The 19,788-nt window shown below is 31.4% G+C and overlaps 1 protein-coding gene and 2 long non-coding RNA genes across 4 annotated transcripts; 1 reads left to right on the top strand and 2 right to left on the bottom strand.

The window, feature by feature from the left end:
- Positions 1-7,313: 7,313 nt before the first annotated feature.
- On the bottom strand, positions 7,314-11,562 carry LOC132064147 (uncharacterized). 2 transcript variants are annotated; one of them, XR_009416507.1, is made up of 3 exons: positions 11,346-11,562; positions 8,503-10,239; positions 7,314-7,671 (listed from the first exon to the last, which is right to left on the bottom strand). It is a non-coding gene; the product is annotated as an uncharacterized LOC132064147 (long non-coding RNA). The 2 variants fall into 2 exon arrangements; XR_009416508.1 differs by having other exon boundaries at positions 8,503-9,583; positions 11,346-11,550.
- LOC132064146 (flavanone 3-dioxygenase 3-like) lies at positions 7,389-8,975 on the top strand. The gene is made up of 3 exons (XM_059457041.1): positions 7,389-7,628; positions 8,034-8,281; positions 8,405-8,975. The coding sequence occupies exons 1-3, from the start codon at positions 7,392-7,394 to the stop codon at positions 8,973-8,975; spliced, it is 1,056 nt and encodes a 351-aa protein (XP_059313024.1). The 5' UTR covers positions 7,389-7,391.
- Positions 11,563-11,739: 177 nt separating the features above from the next.
- Positions 11,740-14,747, bottom strand: LOC132062674 (uncharacterized). The gene is made up of 2 exons (XR_009416225.1): positions 14,597-14,747; positions 11,740-12,159 (listed from the first exon to the last, which is right to left on the bottom strand). It is a non-coding gene; the product is annotated as an uncharacterized LOC132062674 (long non-coding RNA).
- Between the last annotated feature and the right edge of the window lie 5,041 nt (positions 14,748-19,788).

The raw sequence follows: 19,788 nt of genomic DNA, 5'->3' as shown, positions 1-19,788 counted from the left end.
AAAAAGGCTAATAACGTAATGGAACTATGTAAGATAAAATTACTAAAGTGGTTAATAGTTAAATGTGATTGTATGCTAGACGATACTCCTTAGACCAGAGGATATAAAATTGTTTTCTAACTTTAGACTCTTATAAATTGAAATTATAGGAATATTATCAACGCAAAGAAAGTTCTCAAATGTCAAGACGCAAGGAACGTTCTCAAATGTCAAAACCATATTTTTTTGTTAAAAATAAAATAAAATTTGGAAACTTCTTGGAAAGAAAATAAAAAGAATGTCAATTAGGAGCAGTGCAATTTGTAGGCAATGGATATTGTTGTAGAGAATCATTCCCTGGAGTGAGCTGGATACAGTGGGATAGGCACTAAGATCCAAAATAGATGCTTCTTATGCTTCACCTGAAAAATGCCAAATTCTGAGAAGATAAGTAGAAAACCACAATAAAATACCACTAACTTCCAAATACACAAGAATTCTAAAATACACAAAGCCACGCATATTCATGTAATAGTGAATTAGTGATGATATAAAACTTTCACTAAAAGAATTTAAAATATAACTTAATAGATACATGAAAAAGTTAAAATAATTAAATTTTTATTATTTACATAAAAAATAATTTTAATCTTATACATACAGATTTTCGGAAAAAGAGATTCAGATGAACTCCTTACTCTTTCTCGCAACGCATCTTATAAGTATTTTATACACATTATACAATGTAAACCATTTAAAGCATATATCAGCTAATTAATATATAAGATACACCTAGAACAAAGAAAAAGTTGCAATATTGTGTTGGTCTCTTATAAATTAGAGTATAAACCACGGTAAAATACCGCAAGTGTGAATTTATTTATATTTACAAATTTAAAAGAAAACGAATATAGGGTAAATTAATATGAAATAAATGCTTCATAGAATTGTTTTCCCATTTAAGGAGAAATTATTATTCTATGTTTTTCTTCAAGTGGAATAATCTTTTCCTATTCTCCCATTGGCTGATCAAACATCTTTCCCCGGATATTATATTTATAAGTACTTCAATTCGCTCTTGAGTTGAACATATATATTTAATTAATGAAAAAGGAAAAGAAAGAACTTCTATTTCCAGAACTTCTATTTCCTTGATCAACTATAAAGAATAACTTACCATATATAGATACTTAAAGCTATGAATTTTCCCTTATATGAGATCTAATAAGTTCTTATTAAAGTAGAGTTTCTTCCTTTAAATTACTAATTAAGACAAACATATCAAAATTTATCAGCTACGGTATCCCATTGCAATACCTACCAACTAATAAAAATTTGTTTATTCCAAAAGCATATTTCAAATTTAAAATCTGTTTAAATTGAAAGAAAGTCATGATTAAATTACATATTTGGAAAACAGAATGTATATGCAAAGGGAAAAGAATAAACATGTGTAATTGGCTGCTTTTATTAATAATTATCAAATAAGTCAAAAATCAGAAGGAAATGAAGGAAACAAATAGGGAAAGTACTCAACCGAACTTAATTGCCAGTTAAAATTAAAAGAAAGATATGAATTTTCCCTCATATGAGAATAAGTTCTTATTAAAGTAGAGTTTCTTCCTATAATAAATTACTAATTAAGTCAAACATCCCAAAATTTATCAGCTATGGTATCCCATTGCAATACCTACCAACTAATAAAAATCTGTTTATTCCAAAAGCATATTTCAAATTAAAAATCTGTGTAAATTTAAAGAAAGTCATGATTAAATTACATAATTGGAAAACAGAATGTATATGCAAGGGAAAAGAATAATCATGTCCAATTGACTGCTTTTATTATTAATTATCAAATAAGTCAAATATCAGAAGGAAATTAAGGAAACAAATACCGAAAGTACTCAACCTCACTTAATTGCCAGTTTTAAATTGAAAGAAATTATATCCAAGAGAATATATATCTCAAGTGGAGTGTACGATTTATAAATATATAGCAATTGAAAGAAAGCTTTCAAGATTATACTTTAAAGTTCAAGATAAATTGTGTAGAAACACGGCAACATTAACATCAAATTAAAGAAGAATGTCGATGCTTTGATTGGGTTGAGGGCTAGCTAGCTCACTTGATGAGCTTCCTGCCTTTCGCACTTGAAGTGGATCCCTGACCCCCCGCCCTTTCCCGGACGTAATTAAAAAAAAAAAAAAAAAAAAGACCTCGTTATTATTTGAAAGCATCCGTATACCACAACCTCAGAGGAAATGGAAAAGAGAAGAGCATGTATATCATGTTTTGTTAGAATAAAATGTTAGAAATGGAAAACTAAATCTATTCCCCATCAGTAGTGTGCATCCCCTTCCCCTGATAGAAAAGAAAACGTCCATATATTATTTTGAAAGCATCCATGTACTAAAACCTCAGAGGAAATGGAAAAGGGAAGAGATCGTGAAAGAATAAAACGTTAGAAATGGGAAATTAAGTTGTGAATGCATGTCTTTGTTACTATCATATACTCTACATTAAAAGGCCAAAAAACATGCCAATTCCTGCATGCAAACGTACCATGCATAATAGCTATCCAGTAAACCCCCTGCTTCGCAAGAATCGCCTATCTTTTGCAGGATTTATCAACTTTGAATGCTGCCTAGTATGACTATTTTGTTTCCTTCTTCTTCAATATGTTTTTCTCTCCACCAATATTCACCTACAGTCCTACTCTCATCACAAAGAATTTATATATATAGGCAGATGGTCTACTCTTAGTTTGTACAAAAGTACAAGCCCTACCCACCAAAAGAAAACAAAACACGCCCAAGGAAAAAAAAAAAAAAGGCGGGGACATACCCTTTTTTAATTCCCTCCTCTTTACCTATCAAAATACTCAGATACAAGAAATATTCCATCCATTTCATTTTTATATATCTTAATTAGCTTGACTCATCACAAAGTTTAATAATATAATGAAAACTTTTTAATCTTGAAATTTTAAACTAAACGTATGTATAACATACCAAAAGTACCATTTTGTATCATGTTTTTTTTAACATGTTATGCCATTTCTTATAGGGTCATTAAGATATAATAAATTTTAAAATTAAAACTTCACTAAACATAAAAAGATAACTTTTTTAGCTCTAAATTGAAAACGAAATGGACATAGGTAATTTAAATAGAAAAAGGGAAAGGATTGAGTACCATGTGTAAACGGTGCGTGCTTACGAAAGAGTTGAAAATGATGGCTACATACTGAAATTAGCTAGATTCATGCATGTTTTTGGACAATATTTCAATATAATGTCCTTTAGTGCGTCATAATAAAAGGGTACTAGTGTTCATTGTATTATTGCTTTTTGACAAACTGATGAAAACCAGCAGATTTACAAAACAGCTGCATGCCTTGGTGCATATTGCAGTTTATTGGATTTCTGTGTCAAAGTGGTTGTTTTGGTTGCAACTTGGTCACGTGTGGACAAGAAGATCTATAACTTCATAGTATGACCATATCATCTCTAAATATGGCATGTTCTTTTGCTATTAATATCGATTTTTGTTATGCCTAGCTCATATGCATGAATACCACTTTTCCTGCATTAATTATACCTATAAGATGTTTTTAGTTTCAGTGAATATTTCATCTCTTTTGCCCTTTTCTCGGATGGGGAATGGGAGAGTAACTTCTGTTGCAGTCATATATAAGTTCTAATTGCAACGTGCGCAGAAGTTAGCTTTGCCGATGAGGTAGAAATTGGGACACGTTTTAATAAGTTATATTAATTGAAGATAGTGCAAATATTTTGTCTATTGGATAAAAAAAATTCAATTATATATATTGACCGACTTACTTTTTTAAGAAAATTAATGATGATGGAAATGTATTGTAGTGTTCCAACAACCATTTAACAACATATATTTTTAGTTATAATGTGTAGCATATTATTTGTAGATTATGAAAATGACTCTTTATAAAGTGGAGGAAAAAATAATTGAACAACAGAGGCAAATTTTTCCAATACATCTCAACTTGTGACGAATTAAACATGATAGGTAGAATAAATAGTTCCAAGAGCTTGCCCGTCCGTCATAACTTGTAAATAATAGAGCAACTCAAGCAGCTTTTGACAATGAGGCATGCAGAACTTGCAGCCAGTTGTAAACCATGGAAGGATTGATGGAAGTTTCGTGAACCAAGTGTAGTTGAAGATAAGGAAGGAATTTCCCTTCAAAGTACAGTTAGAGAGCTCTGCAAAGGTTTCCATAACCTGCGCGCACCCACTTGGAATTTAAAGATCGCAGAGCTCAATATATATCGCATTTGGTGGGAGCCCTTCATCTCCTTTTTAAGATTTTTTGGTATAAACCCAGATATAGTCAGACTCCAACACGGATACCAAACACCAGATGGAAACAAAAAAAAAAAAAAGAAGAACAGCTCCGTATATATACACACTAAACATACACGATGGAATCAGTTGGAAATATGCTCGTCAAAAAATGCATTTTGCTAGTAGTAATAAAGAGGAAGTAGCACTGCAAAGAGCACAGCTTTTCTGTACGTTCGATGTTACAGACTATACATTCCATGCAAAATGGTTCTTAAGCACAATGGAAGAGTGGATGAGCAATAACAAGAAAGAAATTCATATAACTCAGAGATGTAGGCTCATGTAGCCTGTAGGTAATGCATTGATTCTTGCTCGCTTGGAGGACATTCAGCTTTTATATGAGTTAGCTACTCTAAATATGCTGAAGATGGTATTATAATGGCCATTACTGATGAATGACATAGAACGTAGAGAGAATGCCAGAGGTGTAAACTAGAAAGTAGAAAATATGTCCTACCCATCTCGTTCTTATAGGCTATCATAAGTCACAAACAGAGCTTGACAACACCTTACCTATATAATATTGTTGAAACTCCATGACAGTTACAGTAAAAATCCTAGAGTACAAAGAAAAATTAATCTTATAAAAGCGAAATTCGGACTTATAAACTCTAGGATATTGCTAGAGACCCAATTTATGGAGTATATACTAGAGACCCAATTTATGGAGTATATACTAGAGACCCAATTTATGGAGTATAAGGAAGTACAATGATGAAATAATCTCTTAACATTATTTTACTTATATAATAAGTACTTAATTTCACTCTTGAAAAATTTACAGGTACCATTATTGAGATACCGTTTATAATGGTACCTATTTCACTTGAAAAAAATAAATTTATCACGACATACCATGAGTCAAATAAGTTTTAACATTGTTTCAATCGTGATACAAATTTCACTTTTGATATCTAACAAAATAATTCTTTAATATTATTTCACTCATTATGGTACATTATTTTACTCCAAATTACAAACACAACAAACAAATACAATTACAACGTAACATGAAATTTAGAGTATTACTTTTGACAAGGAGATCCAAAAAGGAAAAAACAATGTCTCTAGCTAGACTAGAACTTGCAATAGGGGATTCAAAACTTAATTATACATAAATAACCGTTTTGACCTTATATATAGGATATAACTTTAACACGAAAGGGTTCAGTTGAACCCCTTTGCACCTTGTAGTTCCGCCCCTATCAGGATCTAAAATGCAAAAACTGAACTCTGGAATAATGTGCTGAATTTCGAACTTATAAAAGTGGAAGTTCAACACAATTTTTTTGTGTTTTAGCTACGGGTATTTTTGTCTATACATTTCTTTTTGCGTTAAAAAGTACTGTAACTATGTTCGAACAATTTTACAACAACTAGCTACTTTTCAATAGCCTTCAAAAGGTGGAAAACCCGTTCAATTTTTCAAGAAACTGGAGTCTGGCATAGGTTAGTTCGAATTTGTTCCGTCTTCATTTGAAAAAAGAAAACCCAAACTCACTGTGGCAGTTTTCTCATTCTTTTTACATAAAATAAAAATTCAATTCATTCAGTAAACTAGAATTATGGATAAGTCCAATTGCTACAATAAGCCAATATATAATAAGCAACAATCAAACAAATAATCGAACTTATGATCTATCAAATTATTCTTGTGAGAAATTCTCTCTGTAATACATGATAATTATTACCTTTCATTACTAAACCATCTTACCTTTATATATGCTTTAAATTCAACAAATTTTTAATAACTAGAAAAAGATAAACAAATGTCATCCGGAAATTTTGAATGTAGAATACAAAACTAATGTGAAACTTAAATAATGATATGCTCTATTCAGTTTCAAGAATCATCAACAAAATAATACTTCAAAGAAGAAAAAGATATATACACGCTAAATAAATTTGACTTGTAAAAGTGAGAGAACAAAAAGGTTGGAGTATTTAAACAACAGGAGATAAAAGAAAGTGACAGTGCAAGTTAGAAGCAAATGCTTAAGTACCCGTTCGGCCACGGATAATTTTTACTTTTTTCGGAATTTTACTGGATATTCGAAAAATTTTAAAAACCTATTTTCACATTTTTCACTCAAATCACTTGCAAAAATTTTAATTTTTCCAAATTGTATTGATGTCCAAACACAACTTCAATTTAATACTGGTTTTCAACTTTTTTCCAAGTACCTCTTTTTTCAAATTTCACATTTTTTATGTCCAAATGCTCACTAAATAAACAAAAACGGATTATTCACAATAAAGTTATTAAATATTACTCCCTCTATCCCAATTTATGTCATACACTTTTCTTTTTAGTCTGTCCCAAAAAGAATGATACATTTTTTTTATTTGACAAAAATTTAACTTTAAATTTTGTCTTTCACGCTTAACGAGATGATTTATAATTACACAAATATCTGTGGCTTACTTTAGACCATAAGATTCAATGTCTTCTTCTATTTATTAAATTTCTTGTCCAGTCAAACTATATTATATAAATTAAGAAGGAGGGAGTACATCCTATGATCCTAAGCTATCATGAATATTTCTAGAAAAAAAAATTCATATACTTTAAATTATCTATGACAATTGCCGCCTTTAGTAATCCACTCTGCTTGTTCCGTGTCAGGGAAAACGCCCCTGATAAGTGACACAAAATCAAGTCAAGCGAAAAAAGAACAATGTTCCATATCCAGAGTGCCTACGTACCGCACGTGCAAAATTAGATCACCATTCTCCCTCATGCCGCGTGGGCTCACACCCACTTGAATCTGAACACTGTTACTCTATCGGATTCAACTATTGGAGCCGACATTTACTAAAATGTTTCACTCTTTGGCTTTTCTCGATATTCTCTATTTCTCCATTGGTTAAAGTCATAGTACCATCATATTATAGATATATTTATTACACTACATAAATAACTGGATAAATAATTAAAAACTCCAATCATATCTTCATATTTCCTGCTTATAAATAGGGAGTTAAAGCCATAATCTTAAAGGAAAAAGAGCACGATATAGTTGGGAAAAATGAGAGAGAGCTTAGCTTCACCAAATGGTTCATTTACTAGTGCCATGACACTTAATGAAGAGGGACTAACCTATGTTCCCAAGCGTTACATCCTTCCACCAACCCTACGGCCAAACGGAACCTCGTGTAACACATGCTTGCCAATTGTGGATCTAGCTTATCTGCAACACCCTCTTCACCGGCCTCAGATAATCCAGCAAGTACACCTGGCTTGCAAGGAATTTGGTTTCTTCCAGGTACTACTTGTCGTGTCCTGTCCATGTCACCTGCAATCACGCACTAGAATAAGATAGTGTTACCTTATTTATTTACTTCATCATACATAAAGTTCCTCGCGATAGGATTCAAATAAGAAGAATATGCATGCACCAAGTACGAAAAAAGATGTCGTCAGATTATCGGCATATCGAAAGAACATTTTGAAATCATGAAGAAGAAAGAATTTCATGTCACACACATTGTGCAATAGGGTCCCAGGCTTCATCTCCGATCTTCTCTTTCCCTTTATTTTCAGATTCATTAAAACAGATGTCCTAGATTTCAGCTACTTAGGTTGTCTAACAGGAAGGAAAATATGAAGTTATTCACAAAGCCACCCTGAACGTAAAATAACAGCATGCACGCTATAAATGACTTCGCAGGTAGTTAACCATGAAATCCCATTGTCAGTCATGAACGATGCCATAGATGCTGCAAGTGAATTCTTCAATTTACCGACTCAAGATAAAAGGCATCTATTGTCTTCAAATGTTCATGACCCCGTAAGATATGGTACCAGTCTAAATCATGTCAAAGATAAAGTACACTTTTGGAGAGACTTCCTCAAGCACTACGCCAATCCAACCTCAACTTGGATTGACTTGTGGCCATCAAATCCCACATGTTACAAGTAAGTCTTTCATTTTCTTTGCTGAATACGTTTAGCAGATAAGTTTGTCTTATAGATGCATATTCGTACTGTTCAAGAATTCGATTTACTTTCTTCAAGAACCTAAAGAAGTTCTTCATGAAGGAAGAATATGGGAAACTACACCATGGCAGCACAAAAGTTGCAAGAAAAACTCATGGAAGTGATATTTGAGAGCTTAGGACTAAACCAGAATTACTTACATGAAGACGTTGTGGAAGGCTCCCAGGTCATGGCAGTTAATTGCTATCCAGCATGTCCTGAGCCAGATCTTACATTAGGATTGCCACCACACACAGATTATGGTATGCTAACCATCATTCTACAAAATCATCAAGGCTTGCAAATCATGGATCGAGATGAGAAGTGGCATTCAGTTCCACTCACTGAAGGAGCTCTCATTGTTCAGTTGGGAGATCAGATGGAAGTATTGAGCAATGGCAGATACAAAAGCGTTCTCCACCGAGCAACAGTTAACTCAGAAAGAAAACGCATTTCGATTGCCAGTCTTCATAGTCTAGCTTTAGGTAAAAAAGTTAGACCTGCATCAGAGCTTGTCAATGAACAACATATCTTGTCCTACAAAGAAGGAAGCTTCAGCGATTTCCTTGACTTCATTTCTGGAGAAGATATCGTGGAAGCAAAGTACATAGACAAATTAAAAATAAACTCATGAAGATTATACATGGTAAATGAGACAGCAGATCAGAGCACACAGGAAATCGCTTCTTTACACCCAAACTCTCTGCTGCATAACCTCTGTGTTTGTACTTTTAAATACACATGCATATAACCAGTAGCTGTTTTTCTTATGATACACTCTAATATCAACCGTGAGGGTCTCTTCATTCTCCATGTACGAGACGTCACTGTGACAAATAAATTTTGGAACAAAGTTTACCATTCCATTTATTCTCAAGTAGGGTTCTCATGGAGGCCCCGTATGATTTATGGAGCCATAATTTCAACATACAAATGCACCATCAGGCTTCATTGAGCCAATGCTTTACGTCAGCTGGCTAACACCAGACTTCAGAAGATAGATGCTACAAACTGGACATTTTAATGTTTTTTTCCAAATAGCAAAAATTCAATGCATTCACCGCATTAAAACATACAAGCTGTTTAAAAGGTAGTCCTAATCCAAATGTAGATCATACATTTCAACATTCAAGCCACATTCATCTCTGGTACACGCGTTTGCTTGGAACACATACTCGCGGTCAAGGTAGATTGAGAGTAAATTGACAACGAGAATTAGTTAAGATCATAAACTAATTACACCTGCAAAGAACATTAGTGTGATTAACCATCGCAACCATATACAGATACAACCACCTTCCAACTATATTTGTTCTGTATATGTAGCCCAGAAATTAGCCAGCACAACAGCAACTATTTATTATAATCTTTTTCTTTATTTTGTTTTCCCATTGTAAGCTAAGAAGGAAGAGTGTTTCAGACTCAAGTTCCGTATTCTGGCATGTCACTTGATGAGTCTATAAAACTGTTCAACAGGGTGATCTACTTAAAATCAGAGGTCCAAGCTGTCTTTGACCAACACTATCCACTTATCATTTCAGAGCTCCTTCCAACTAATTAATCATCATGACAAATACATCTACAATTTCTTAAACTGAATTGTTTCTTCTTTACATATATTTCTTACTGCAGTTATTGGAATAAATGATGCAGTCATCACCTTTGCTGATCATGTTGATAACTCGCTCTATTCCACGTCATAAAACAATAATCTCCTTTGCAGTATCAGAATTTAATGCTACTCTAATTGACTGCAGTTTCTTCATCTTATTTGTTTTGGTTTTTATTTCAAATTAATTCATTATACCACCAAAGTACATAAATGTCTTAGTCATAGCCATTGGTCCTAATTCAAGCTGATAACTTACCATGATCTTCATAGAGCAAAAGCTCACCTCCTCAGAAAATAAGAATAAATTGCTAATAATATGGACATCAACATTTTCGTCAATCTCACATATAAGAGAATCATAAATCCAGACCAGTATCTCCGTTTTTTCCGTTTATCCCATTCAGAAAGGTATAGAAAAAGTTCTAATTTTCCACCCTTTTGGGGGCAATTAGATGCCACCTGGCTAATTTTGTAAACATCCTACCATAATCTCAACTGCTGTGTCAGTGATTTTACAGAGAGGATAACCGGATAACCAGGGGCGGAGCCAAGTGTGAACCCCCTCGGCAGAAAATTACAGTGTATATTGAAGGTTAAAATTATTTTTTTATGTATATATGGTAGGTGTTGAACCCCCTTGGCTTCTTCGTATGTTTACTTCTTCATATTTTTGAACCCCCTTACAGAAAATCCTGGCTCCGCCACTGCGGATAACTATAGAAAGCTAAAAACGTCCACTTATTCAGAAGCGCTTTAATCATATATTAAGTGAGTTACTTCCTCCATCTCAAAATAAGTGTCACCTTAGGAATTGAAGACAAAAGTTGTCAAGTGTTTCCAACTATGCCTTTAGCGTTAAAGAAGTAGTCCTCTTTAACATTGTTCAATTCGAAAAAAACATAATAAATAGGTGTAGTTTAGTAAACTCCACATTGTATTTATTGATTTCTTAACAGGCGTGATTTTTGCTAAGGTGACACACTGACACTTATATTGGGACAGAGGGAATAATTAAGTAGTAATCTTCTTCACTGATCCAATTTCTAATTTTATATTTCTTCAGCTATTGATCCCATAATCAGAACTTAGCTTGTGTTGCAATTTAACATTGCATAACCTAATTTCCAAAGTGTATGCTCGCTAATCATATCATTACCTTAGTAACTAAACCACTACAAACTTGAATTTGCTGTGGATTACCCCCATTTCATTTATAAACAATGATTTAATGTTTGATTTGCATATAATCTCATAATATATGGACAGCAAAAAATAAAATTAGAATCAGTAAAGATGTGACTACATTAAATTCACATAAAAACAGAGAAAAATTCAACTGATTCGAGGTAAAAGAAAGCGCGGGAAAAAGAAAAAAGAAAAAAAAACACTTACGGAGTAAAGTGAAAATTTGATTCAAAAAATTAGCGGTTACAGCTTTTACGTCTCTGATCTTCAAGTCCATTTTGCGTCCCTTCTTTTCTGATTATGTGATGAAATGGGGTTTCGTAAAATGGGATAACGGGTTGGTTGATTCCATGCGACGCGGGTCTAAAATTAACTATGAACTTTGGTCCAGTTGTCTGACACGTGTCTATGTCCGACGGCTCAAAATTCGTTACGACTTGCGAGTTTGAATTCTTTAGGAGTAACAATTGTGACAAATGTGTATTTAATAAATCAAATGTGTATTTAATAAATCAAATGTGTTTTTTCTCGAAAAAGAAAAATTGTTCCAGTTTAGAAAAAGGAAAAATAAAGAAATGATTTCGAAACTGAATTAATTAAATAGTCGCAAACGGTCTACCATGTATATGACTCAAAGGGTTAATCTTTAAAAGGGAGGCATGTGTCACTTCTCTAACATTAGAGGGTTTGGATAATTGGATTTGAAATGGCAACTTTCACAACAAAAAAAAGAGTCCTTCATAGCTAAGGAGAGGGCATATGAAGTTCTTGAAATGGAAACATACTAGAGTAACATTAACCCTGCATGCATGTCTGTCTAAATATTGAACATAGATAGGTCTACTAAATTTACATATATGGAATAAATGTTTTGAGTATTATCCACTAACTTGAAATCATAAGATTTGCATCATTTTAGCAATATGTCTTCCGTAGATTTGTGTGTTGGAAACAGTCTAGATTTGGCACTTGATCCAGAAACCAATGCTTCTTATGCTTCCGTTTCCTAATTTCATTTGTCCTGTAACAGAAAGAAGAAAACACCAGAATAATGAGAATTTCTTATTCACTTTTATTCGCCAATTAATGAAATAATTAGCTGTAAACAGTGGAATTACTTTTTCTTGGTTGCTATCAATTAGAGCATAAATCAGACCATACAAAAAGGATGCTTACACTTTTGATCCTTCAATTATCGTTAAATTCTGATTTTAATCCTAAACATGTTTGAACCTTTCATAAATTAAAGAGTGAGTTTTTGATCTCTTTGCATGGGAACTATGTTGTACCTACATTATTTATAAATTATAAGCAGGGGCGGATGAAATATGTACACTGCGCAAAAAATAATATTTAGAATCATTTTTTGTGTTCATGGAGTAACAATACAAAAGTTGGTTCATTTAATATAGCACATGAATATATTTAACATAGCACATGAATAATTAAAGGGTATGATAATTTAATAATGCGCTAAATGTGCTTAATTAAATATCACAAGTACTAAAATATTAATTTATCAATATTTTAGGTACTGAGACAATCTATTCTACAGTAAAACTATAAATTTCAGTTTATTAACAGTATAACTTATTTTCTTTTTTTCCTAAAATTATACGTAGCTGAGTATGAAATAAATTCTTTCAAAAACAGTATTCTATCTTTTCAATTTGAAATAATATTTTCCTGTCCTCCCATTGGCTAGTGATCAAGCCCCTAGGAGGCGGTCGGCGACTTTCTCAAGATATCACATTTTTGAGTTACTTATTAAAAAGCTTAATGGGTATTAGTACTTATAGTCCCTTAATATTGTTAAATTCTATGTTTAGTACTTGTAATTTCTAATTAAGTATATTCAACCTTAAATTAATTGGTATTTCCATATTTTATCCTTTAAACTATGAAACTTCTCAAACTTAACAAATTATTAAGTGCAATCCAATTATCGATTATTGTGTTAAACTTTTTCTTGTTACTTCATATTTGAAGGGTGATATAATGCTAAAGATACTGTAATATTTTCTATATAAATGAACCGAAATTCATATTTCAGTTAATTGGAAGTTAAATTAAATATGTCTAACCAATTATTACAAGGATCAAAATCAGAATTCATAAATAACTGAGGGACTAAATTGCAAAAATCCCTAAGTTTAAAGATGTAAAATTATTTAAATATGTAAAACTAACTTATGAGAGGTCTTTCAATTTGGTTTCCCACATAAAATTCTAGTTAATTAAAGCAAGATTAGAATCTTCCAAGAGTACTAAGACAACCATCTAAAAGTTTAATTAATGTATCCCAAATTAAAGTACACTAGCTATCAACTAGTAAAATTATATTTATTTCAAAATTGTTAAATCAGAAACCATGAGATCCCCATTATATAAAATTTCCTCAGATGGAAAAAATAGATACTTTCTAACAATTGCTTCAACCTAACAACTCAAGCATAAAATAAGTCATGATTAAACTTAGGGAAAACTTATAATATGCATTTGGAAAAGAAATGCATGCGTCAATGCAAAAGAATAAACATGTGTAATTTGCGCTTAATTATGGATTATCAATTATCAATAAAGTCATAAATCAATCACAAAGAAAGGAAATTACACATCAAAGTAGTTAAAGCACTCCAAAAAACTTTAGGGCATAATTGATAGAAAATAAAAAGAAATTACATCCAAGAGAGTGTACCATAATCTTACGTGTTTATGTATGATAAATGATACACACCAAAATGAAAGAATAGTTCCTAGCTGATTAGACTTGAAAACTCAAAAACTAAGAGTTGTTTTTCATGCCAAATTTAAAATATAAAACTACTTAAGCTCTGCTTAAGCTAGCTTTGGCTGCAAGTTTTTTATAAATCAAATGGTATAACATTAACACCATAAAAAAAAATTATAAATTAGCAACAGAAATCTTTTGACTAATAACAGTAAAAATTCGTCACTAATCTTGTTCAACGACGGATTAACAATGGATTATCAAAAAATTATGCTAGCTCCAGGCAATTTAGTGACAAATTTCTTAGATAATTCCTTATTTTTTGGTTAATGTCTCCATCGACTAATTACAAATATGAAGAAGAATATAGTTTACATGTGTATATAAATCGAAGGCACGCACATATACCACATTCTCAGAGCAATATAGATCCAGAGTTTTCACTAAGGGTATTAAGAAAATTAAAAAAGTATATACAAATAAGTCAAAGAAAATCAACACATAATATATATACATAAAAACGTTAACATATTTATACAGTCTAATATTCCGGCGAAGAGGACTCCCATTGGACAAGGTAGCTTTGCTACTGCCTCATAAGAAAAGGAAAGATCGTTCATAGATAAGAAGGAACAAAATGATACAATTGGGAAGTTGTAATGGGATGTTAATTTGGTTCATCCAAAAAAAGATAGCAAAATCATGTTAATTCCATGCAAAAGCTTACCATGCATAATGTCTCTAAGCTCTCTTATCATCTCTCGCATCCATTCTTTAGACCGCCAAGTGATCAACTTGATGTTGCTAAATTCTACGTCCCATTTTCATTTTGCTCTTCCTCGCCATTTTCTGCACCACTTTACTAGCAAATGCCTCTTAAGCCATCTTATCAGAATGAATTTATATTTAAGAGTTGATGGAGCCACTTGGTTGTCCTTATTTGCCCCACAGTGTTTTAAAAAACGAACGGGCCGGCCTCTGTAACCCACACGCCACTAGCCCACCAAAACAAAACAAAAAAACACACACACAGAGAAAAAAAAAATTAAAGGGGATATTACTTATATCCACTGTAAAGATTTTTATAACTTGGCTTATCTTTAAAATTACAAATCTCGCTTTTTAAGGAGGTGTATAAAATTTAATTAAACTCTTAACTTATGTACACTGATAATGAAATGCATGACTAAGCTTGTTGTAGCAAGTACTCCTTTTGTCTCAATATACGTAGCACCATACATTTCTATATTTAATAGTAACGATTTAACTTTAAACTTCTCATTTTATTCCCTTAATAAGATGATTTCTAGCAATCTAAGGCTTATTTTAGAGAACAAATTTTAAAAGTCTTCTTCTCATTCTACCCTTAATTAGTATGCTTTAATTTTTAGCTAGGTAACTAGTTCTACTTATTATGAATAATTTTTATAATAAATGACATGATAGTATAAAACAATTACATTATTATAATTAGCTAGTGTGTCGAAGTTAATTTTTTTATGGAAAAGAAAAAGGGGATTGAATTGACCCTCCTGATTTATCCTATTTGTAGGTTCAAAGGTTCTCCAATAAATTGAAGAAAAAAAATAAGGAATTGAGAAAGAAATAGGCTCTTGTAAAAAATGGAAAGAAAAATCGGATTTGTAAATAATCCTATGCTTACGAAAGAATATTTGAAGTTCTTGCCATTATTTGCAAATGCTGGCTACAGAAAATCTTAGCTACCTAGCTAGATTCATGCATGGTTTTGGAACTTGGATGACTGTCCTTTAGTACGTCATCCATGAAATACTAAATTAATGTATTATTTTATTGTTGCTTTCGAATCACCTTTTTGGCAAACTGGATAACTAGCAGATTCACAAAACAGCTGCAAAGGTGGTGTTGTTTATTACCGAAGGAGCTTGCCGTTTCTACTTCAAGTTGATCACGTGTGGACAAGAAACAAACTTTTGACTATGTTCTTGTCATATACTGGCAAGTGTGTTGTGCTGTTGTCAACGATAATGCTAAGTCTTTTGTTCATATATGTGCATGAATACAATTCTTTTCCAAATAATACTGTAATAAATTAAAAGAAACCATCCATAATTAAATGGTGGGACTTCACCTGAAAAACCGCTCATGATAGTGGTTAGATGGACTATCAATTTATCCTCTTTTCATAAATATAATGTTCGAATCACTTTATGCGAACCAAGAATATTTTATGGGATACTTGTTACTTTTCACAAGTATGAATATCACATTACTTTGCTCACTGTAACTTAGATTTACATGGAAAAAACCCACCTACTAGTTTGTTTTGTCTTAATTTGTTAGAATTAGTGCTGACTTCTAAGATTTGCACCTACTTTATTGATCGGTAGGATAATCTGGGGTGCCACTGTATCAATTTATCAAGAAGTCAAATGTACACGCAGAAGAGGGTCATGATGGCTGACCTCCTATTTCCTTGACTATATGCATGAAATGAATACTACCATTTCCATCCATCAATATATTATAAAGTGATTACTCTATCAATTCGTTTTACCGCGTATACCATCGATAGGTACTATAACTCCTTTCTCTAAGTAACATTTGTGATAATTACAAAAACAGATTTTCCCCGAAACAAAGTACTAGTATATGTTAAAGATGATAATATTAAATTGTTTGATCTTTCAGTTTAGTCGCTATAATGGTGAAAAACTGTCATACAACTATCAATATATTATATTCGTTTTACCGTGTAGAAAATTTATCTTTTTTCTTTTTTTTTTCCTTTTTTTTTTTTAATTTTTTCCTCATTTAAAATTTAACGTGCTATATTATATTTAAAAAAATAAAAACATTACTCCCTTATTAATTCTCTAAGTAACATTTTGTGATAATTAGGATAAAACTTAAAGACCACCAATTTTCCCAAAAAAAAAAAAAAAAAAAAAAGATTCAAAGTACTAGTATATGTTAAAGACCTTTTTTTTTTTTTTTTTTGTATTATATATATATTATAGTATTTATTAGTATATTTAGGTATAAATACATATGTTATACAAGTTTATAAGTAAAGTCGCTATAATGGTATACATATATATATTAAGTTATATGAGTTAACACTATATACTACATATACCTAAAATATAGTAAGAATATACGTATATATATCAATATACGTAGGTTATATAATTATATATAAACTAAACTATATATACTTATAACTTATATATTATATTATGTTATTTATAGCTTAATTGTTTTCTAAGTTTATAAATTCGTATATACGTATATATATATATATATATATATATATATATATATATATATATAGTAAGAATATACTTATATATATATCAATATATGTATCAAAGTATACTTAGGTTATATAACTTAATATATATAAATATGTTTAAGTTATATATAATATATATGTATATATATATATATATATATATATATATATATATATATATATGTTTAAGTTATATACTATATATACTTATAACTTATATATATATATATATAACTAAAATAACTAAAATATACTAAGAATATACTTATAATATATAGTATATATATATATATATATATATATATATATTATAAGTATGTTCTTAGTATATTTTAGTTATTTTTCAAGTATATAACTTTCTAGTTTTTAATTTAAGTATATTCTTAGTATATTTTAGGTATATTCCTAACTTTATAAAAGTAAAAATATTTAAGAAAGCTCAATGAGCCATATATTTTATTCATTCTTGGATAACATTTATTTGCAAGTTGTAGTTTTTTTTAACTTACAAATAATACATGAGTAGTATAGAAATAGTCGAATAATAAAATCACCAATTTTGAACCATTTCGTTAATTTCCTCCACATTATATTCGGTCATGGAAATATCTTCAAATTCCATTTGGTCCGGTCCACTCTATCAAATCTTCAATTTCTTCCTCTTCGCCTTCCTCCGCTTCTAAGTTTTGGTTGCGTTGTTCGATCTAATCCAATCGCGAATGCACACTAGTACTTGCAAGCTAAAATTTGATAATGAATGTCTATGGTCTCCAATTTTTGTCTTCCTTGGGCTAAACGCGCTCTCCGAAGCCACGGTTGATACTTGAACCGTAAGGATATCTCGAGCCATTCTTGAGAGTATCGGATAACTTGCCTTGTACTTCTTCCACCATGCTAAGACGTCCAAGTCATCCTTCCTTGATATTATCGCATCAAATAAAAGTTATATTCATCAAGGTTTGCACTTTAATAAAGAAGAGAAGTTGAATGTAAAACTTTTAAACCCGACAAGCCCTTTTTTGCTACTCCGAGAAGTAGTAGGGCGTGGAGCAATGGGTAGCACGTTCTTCCAAACTACAATAATGAGTAAAAAAATTTCTAAACTCATCATCAATAGCAAGTTCGCTTCTACCTAAAGATGGTTGAACTCTCGCTTCAATTTCTAAAATGTATAAATTTGACCAACCAAATTTTTAGTATAAGACATTTTAAACAAGGATTTAAAAGAGAACCCAATATAAATAAAGTTGGGATGGGAAAAAAATACTTCTTAAATTTGATTATCATTTCAAAAAATAGACGCTTGATAACCGGGTTTATATTTATACTCTTGTAAAACTCTAACTATTTCCGCTAAGTAGGCTAAAATTTCGGTTACCGTGGGATAGAATTGTCTAGAAAAAGCAAGATTGCATTATAAAAAAAGAGCTCAACACAAAAAATGCGAAAAATTTAATCAATCATCACTATCGTATTATATTTGTTGTGAATTTGTTGTATGGGAATCCTATACTCATATGCTTGTTGTAGCATAATGTAAGTGTAGTTCCACCTAGTCTCAATTTCTACTTGAATTTTCCTAGGTCTAAGGTTATTTTCCACACAAGCATTCTTAAAATCTCTAATTCTTCTATTAAGCATTACAAAAAAGAAACGCAACCGCATTTCTAACTTTTTGAATAGAATCGTCAAAATATTCAAGACCATCTTTAACAATTAAATTTAAAATGTGACAACTACATCTCACATGAAAAATATTTTCTAGCGGAGGGTTTAATTCTCTCTTTAAAAGACCAATCGCCTTTGTATTATTAGAAGCATTATCTAAAGCAATACAAAGTGTTTTTCTATAAATGTTAAAAATCTCATAATAGTAGACATTGAATCCGCTAAAAATTTTCCATCGTGACACACCTTTTCCTTCATCATATAAAAAAGCAAAGCTTGTCATCAACCCAATGACATGTAATAGCAAAAAATCTAACTTGTTAAGACTAAGACCCAAATGGGCCGTAAGACAAACATTACAATTTAAAGAATTAAATACACGAAGTAAATAAAATCTATATTTTTTAGACAAATCTATAACATTACAAGTACTTCTAGAAATACCCTCAAATAACGGATTATAACAACGTTGAATGTAAGTAACAAACCCCTACCCGATGGAAAGGAAAATGGTAAACAATCATAAGCTACCATTTTAGCTATTTCTACACGCTCTTTTTCTTGTCATACTTAAAATTCCTACCGGTTCGTGGGTCTATCGTCATTTGAATCCCCCCACATTTGAACCCGTTTGCTCTCCCCAAACATCCATATGTTTGGTTCTATATGACCATTTAGTTGTACTCGTTCCACCATAGCTTTGCTTAAAACTAAATACTTGTCCACATAGGGTACATGTAGCCGATTGGTTTTCCTATTCTTAGTCATAAATTTTCAAACTTTCGTTGGCTCGAGTTCTAGGCGGTTTGTCTTGTGTATGTGATTTGGCAGACATGTATCTCCATGGGATTTTCGGGGGTTGTGTTTCATCATCATCATCTAAGTCTTCATTAAAAGTGTCGGTAAAATGTTGTTGCATTGCCCATGACCTAAAAGTGGATTATTTCCTCCAACATCAATACCTAAATTAGGTGTTT

The sequence above is a fragment of the Lycium ferocissimum genome, chromosome 7 (genome assembly GCF_029784015.1).
Source record: "Lycium ferocissimum isolate CSIRO_LF1 chromosome 7, AGI_CSIRO_Lferr_CH_V1, whole genome shotgun sequence".
NCBI classification, from domain to species: domain Eukaryota; kingdom Viridiplantae; phylum Streptophyta; class Magnoliopsida; order Solanales; family Solanaceae; genus Lycium; species Lycium ferocissimum.
This window is presented reverse-complemented; position numbering and strand designations above follow the sequence as displayed.

What these genes read in the sequence shown, in the direction of transcription:
- LOC132064146 (XM_059457041.1), top strand. Translation starts at nt 7,392, where the DNA reads ATGAGAGAGAGCTTAGCTTCACCAAATGGTTCATTTACTAGTGCCATG. An exon ending in AGGAATTTGGTTTCTTCCAG is followed by an intron (nt 7,629 to 8,033) that starts GTACTACTTGTC and finishes ATGACTTCGCAG; the next exon opens with GTAGTTAACCATGAAATCCC. An exon ending in TCAAATCCCACATGTTACAA is followed by an intron (nt 8,282 to 8,404) that starts GTAAGTCTTTCA and finishes TTCTTCATGAAG; the next exon opens with GAAGAATATGGGAAACTACA.